This window comes from Ixodes scapularis, unplaced genomic scaffold (genome assembly GCF_016920785.2).
Source record: "Ixodes scapularis isolate PalLabHiFi unplaced genomic scaffold, ASM1692078v2 ptg001299l_1__unscaffolded, whole genome shotgun sequence".
Classification (NCBI taxonomy): domain Eukaryota; kingdom Metazoa; phylum Arthropoda; class Arachnida; order Ixodida; family Ixodidae; genus Ixodes; species Ixodes scapularis.
Genome location: NW_024610136.1, coordinates 462,456 through 467,043, shown reverse-complemented (window position 1 = coordinate 467,043; position 4,588 = coordinate 462,456). Strand labels below are relative to the sequence as shown.

The window sequence follows — 4,588 nt, the reverse complement described above, 5'->3', positions numbered from 1 at the left end:
TTGGATAAATCCGGTACAGCGTTGATCGCGCAAGCCCGCGCCAATATTTGAAGGTCTTTATCAAGTAATAAAACATACATCAAGAAGAGGTAAGGATGAATAAATACGCAGAGTCCAAAATGGGATGAACAATCTATGAGAGGAGATGTGTCTCAAACAGTAATGAAGAGATTAGGGAAAGCCACTTGATTTATAAGTTTCGTAAATAAATGTATTATCGATGACCTGAACCCTTTATTGCGGAAGCCAATCCGTGTGCAGACACGGAAATGGTTCCAGCAGCCGCGCGATGCCAGAGAGCGACTGCTGGAATAAAGTGGTTAGTTGGGCGAGTTGGTAATGATTGAACATGGTTAAAATTGCGCATTCTTCCATCAATACATCGAGTTGTGAGTTTGCGCTTGTCTCTTCTCTCTTCCCTCTTCTCTGTTCCTTTCTATTTGTGCGCAATTTTAACCATGTTCGACTGCTGGAACGAACGCAGCATACCACGACCCCTTGATCTTCACCGACCGAGCGGCCTCGAACCTGCAGCTCAAGGGAAAACGCGTTCGGTCGCGCTGGCTTCCTCAATCTCGCGGAATGAGCGTGCCCGCGTCAACAAGGGAAGACACCTGGACGACTCAAGGTCGCCGTGGCGCTCGCAGCTAGCCGCTCGTTTCGCGCTTTTTGAGGATTATCCCTACAGAAAAAGCCGACACAAAAGAAGCCCCTGCCGTCACGTGATTTTCGGGAGAGGGTGAAAAGAGGAGGGCGCGAGGGCCATTTTCCTACCTTGCGGAAAATGGTTTCGTTGGTCGGTCTTTAAGAGCGTGCACAGGGTTTCTCCGTCGACATACTTCGGACGCGAACCCGCGTATGCGACTCGGAAATGACGGCGCGGTGGGCGGCAAAATTGTTTCTACGGGACTCCGAGCCACGGGTATTCACTTCTTGCGCACCCGCCTTCGTCACGCGGCACGAGTACGTGCACGTATCTCCAATTGCCGCACAAGCAGAGACATGGCTGCGGCCAGAGGGCCTGCTTGCAATCGTCTATAGCGCACTTAGTAGAACCTGATAGAACCTTGGTGGAAAAATAAAAAAGTGAACCGGGCATGTTTCGACTCATTTGCAGTCATTTTTTCGTGCACCCTTTTGTGTTATCACACCCTAATTTATGGGTGTCGGCCATCGCGCTTTTTTTTATTTCCCTTTCTGACGGCCGTATACCGAATTCGGAGGGCGTACTGTGCAGTCACAACACCGTAATGAAAAGGTGTACAGCGGAATCACACCCTAAATTAAAGGGGCACTCAAGTGGTTTTTGAGTTCGTGTTTTGATAATGACAACTGAATCTAGACACCCTAAGTATCCCTAAAAACCAAACAAATATAATCATACGGTGATTATTTTTTTAATAAAAATATAACTGAAGGCCGCCAAACCTCAGATCCACCCAAAAACGAAATCACTCTCATTGGTCACCGCTCACATATCAAAACAATCTCGGGCCAATGGTGTTGGACGACGTTCCGTCGCACAGTGATTCTGAGGTAGCCGCACCAGCCGAACTTCTTTGTCATTCGAGCTTCGATCATGGCGGAGTTCTCTACGCTCGAGGACCTGACGCCGTTAGAGGTTGAAATTCTTCGGCGGGCGGCCGACCTGTCTGTCTATGCTGGTGGCGCAAACTTCATTGTAAAGAAAACTTCATCAGTCGCCCATTGGCTGCTGCTCCTGGGGACGAGCCCTGACGTCAGAGTAAAGTTCTGGCGGTAAAGTTTGGTGCATGCTCGTCAAAATTGTGAAGTTTGCCGTGACGTCAGAATGTCGTCACGATGAAGTTGTTTCTGTAAAGAAAACTTCGAGAGTTTGGGAGCTCGAAGTTGCGAAGTTTATCGGTAAAGATGGCGGAACTTTGTTGTGCGCTGCTGGTCTCCCAGCGCGCCGACCGAGTGTTTCGGGAGCACCGCGACGCCTTTCTCCTTTCGGAGGATAGGTTTGTAGCGAACTACCGACTGACGAAGGGAGCGACGAGGTGGCTGTGCGAGCAGCTCCGCCCCGACCTGCAACCGGACCGCACGACCGTTCGAGTGATCACCGTGGAGCAGCAGGTGCTGTGCGCCCTGCGTTTCTACGCGGCCGGCGGGTTTCAAGGGACGGTGGCTACTGACGAGCACTTGGCGGTACACCAAAGTACCGTGTCTCGTGCACTCCACGCCGTCACGACTGCGATCGTCGAGCGCCTGGCGGATCGCTGGATTCGCTTCCCGACAACGGAGGATGAGAAAGCGAGAGCGAAGGAGGGCTACTGGAGAGTCGCCAAAATCAGCGGTGTTGTCGGTACGTATTGAGCGATTTTGTTCATCCAACGTGTCCGAGAGCTTTAAGGAACAGATACGCGTGCATTCCCGAGCGATCGTCGAAGGATGACTGCTCGCGGAGTGCTCGCGACGTGCTCGGGACAGGAGTTCTTTTTGCGCCGCTCCCGTCGCGCCATTGAACTTTCTTTTTGTGAACAGTAGATTTGCCTAAAGCTGGATCTAATAACCTTATCATGTCACAGGATGCGTGGACGGCACCCAGATCGCCATCAAGGGCCCGTCTGAGAACGACCCGCGGTTTACCAAGGCTGCCTACTGGTGCAGGAAAAACTACTATGCGCTGAACGCAATGATTGTGAGTATACCGAGTTCCTCTAATCGGCATGTAACTTAATCGATACAGAGACATGTCAGTACCTGCTGCGATCAATGTAAGTCCTGAATATACTAGGGTCTATGACCCCAGCACGTTCGTGGCTTGGAGCTATATTTGTAGCAGCAACTCAATCAGCATGGAGACATGTCAGTATTCGTTACGATTAATACGAGTGAGTAATATACTGGTGTTCACGACCAGCTGGTGGCTGCATATGTCGTCAAGTCTTAAGTAACACAAACATGTGTTTTGGTTTGTGGCAGGAGTCCCTGCAGATAGTTCGAAAGCATATTGCAAAGAAAATGGTTTCTACATTTCCGCTCTACACTTTTCCAGGTTTGCGATGCTGACCTCTGCATTCAGAGCATCGATGCCACCTTCCCTGGCTCTGTCCACGATTCATTTGTCTGGCGAATGTCCTTCCTGAGGGAGGCATTCCTGCAAGGACACGCCGTGCGAGAAAATGAGTGCCTACTTGGTGAGGCTTGGAATGCATATACGAGCCCTTAACCGTATTTAGTGTCCCTGTGTGACATCAGTTGGTGACAATGACGTGACTCAAACGTTTCTGATGAGGTGGACTCCTGTGTAATGCTGTGTTGATTCGATCTGGCATGCTAATATTGCAGTTATGTCTCCATGAGGCTCGTCCGCTGTTCCTATAGGCTGTACCTCTGAGCCAATGTCCAGTTTGGGAGGCTCTCCAAACCATACAGTTGCATAATACGGACACTCGACAGTGCAAATATTTATCTGGGAGACATCAAGACGTTCCCAACTCAGTCATGCTTACTTGTCACTGCATGTTCGTTCAACATTGTGGCTTTTTGAAAAGGATGATACCAAGTTGTCCCAGCTAAATGAGGCAACCCATCATATTTTCAAACTGCAAATAATGTAGAAATTTTTGAAGTTGCTGCCAAGCAAAACTCACCATGTCAGATAGCTGGCAAAATGTCAAAGCGCCAGTGCAATTAACATACAAGGTCTGCACTACTCAACTCATGGTGCTTGTATTATGAAAATAATTTCCTACGTTAGCCTGCTACTTGAAGCTCCGCCCTCCAAGAAGGCTAATCCTTGAAAGGAATTTGCTTACAGGTACTTAGAAATACAGTATACTGCACAAGAGGTGCAGGTACTTTTGTGACTTGACAAATTGATCCCTTTCCTTGCCCGATGCACTGAACAAAGGATTTAAATGTGTGATAAATGCATGTAGCAGGACAAAGGTACCAACAAATTTGTATTTGAAAGTGATATCAATTTACACCAGAATCTGAAATAACAAACCACTGTCGCCAATTTAATGCAGGGGACAGTGGATATCCACTTGAGCCATGGCTCATGACCCCAGTGCCAGGCAACCATGCAGCGGCAACCGACGAAGCCCGCTTCAACCGGGCACCCCGATCTACAAGATCAGTTGTAGAACGTTGTATAGGCATGCTTAAGAACCGCTTTCGATGCCTGCAAAGGTATAGAACCTTGCAGTATGACCCCATCAGGTCTTGCAACATTACAACGGCCTGTGCGATCCTCCACAACGTGTGCCTCTACATTAATGTGCCTGAGCCAGTCCCCGAGCCGGAGCCGGTCCCTGCTGTCCCAGTAGCCGAGTCTAGCAGCTCAAGTGACACGGATTCTGATGACGCCTTGGCAGGTAATCTTCACGACCGGGGCATGGTTATCCGCCAGGGAAAAATACGACAGCTGGCTACAAGTGGGGCTCGCAGGAGGTTATCGACCTCCCGCCAACAACAGACACCAAGGGCCCCTCGTCAACAGCAGGCACCTCGCCAACAGCGGACAACTCGTCGACAGCGAGCACCTCGTGGACAGCGGGCACCCCCTGCACCGCTGGGAGTGCAGACTGTACAGACACCACACCAAACTTGAAAGTTC

The 4,588-nt window shown here is 49.8% G+C and overlaps 1 protein-coding gene across 1 annotated transcript; it reads left to right on the top strand.

The window, feature by feature from the left end:
* Positions 1–2,256: 2,256 nt before the first annotated feature.
* On the top strand, positions 2,257–3,792 carry LOC115327692 (putative nuclease HARBI1; the record flags this gene model as incomplete). The annotated part of the gene is made up of 4 exons (XM_042288240.1): positions 2,257–2,326; positions 2,550–2,662; positions 3,020–3,161; positions 3,785–3,792. Coding segments are annotated over 4 exons (333 nt in total), but the record flags the coding sequence as incomplete, so codon positions are not given.
* Between the last annotated feature and the right edge of the window lie 796 nt (positions 3,793–4,588).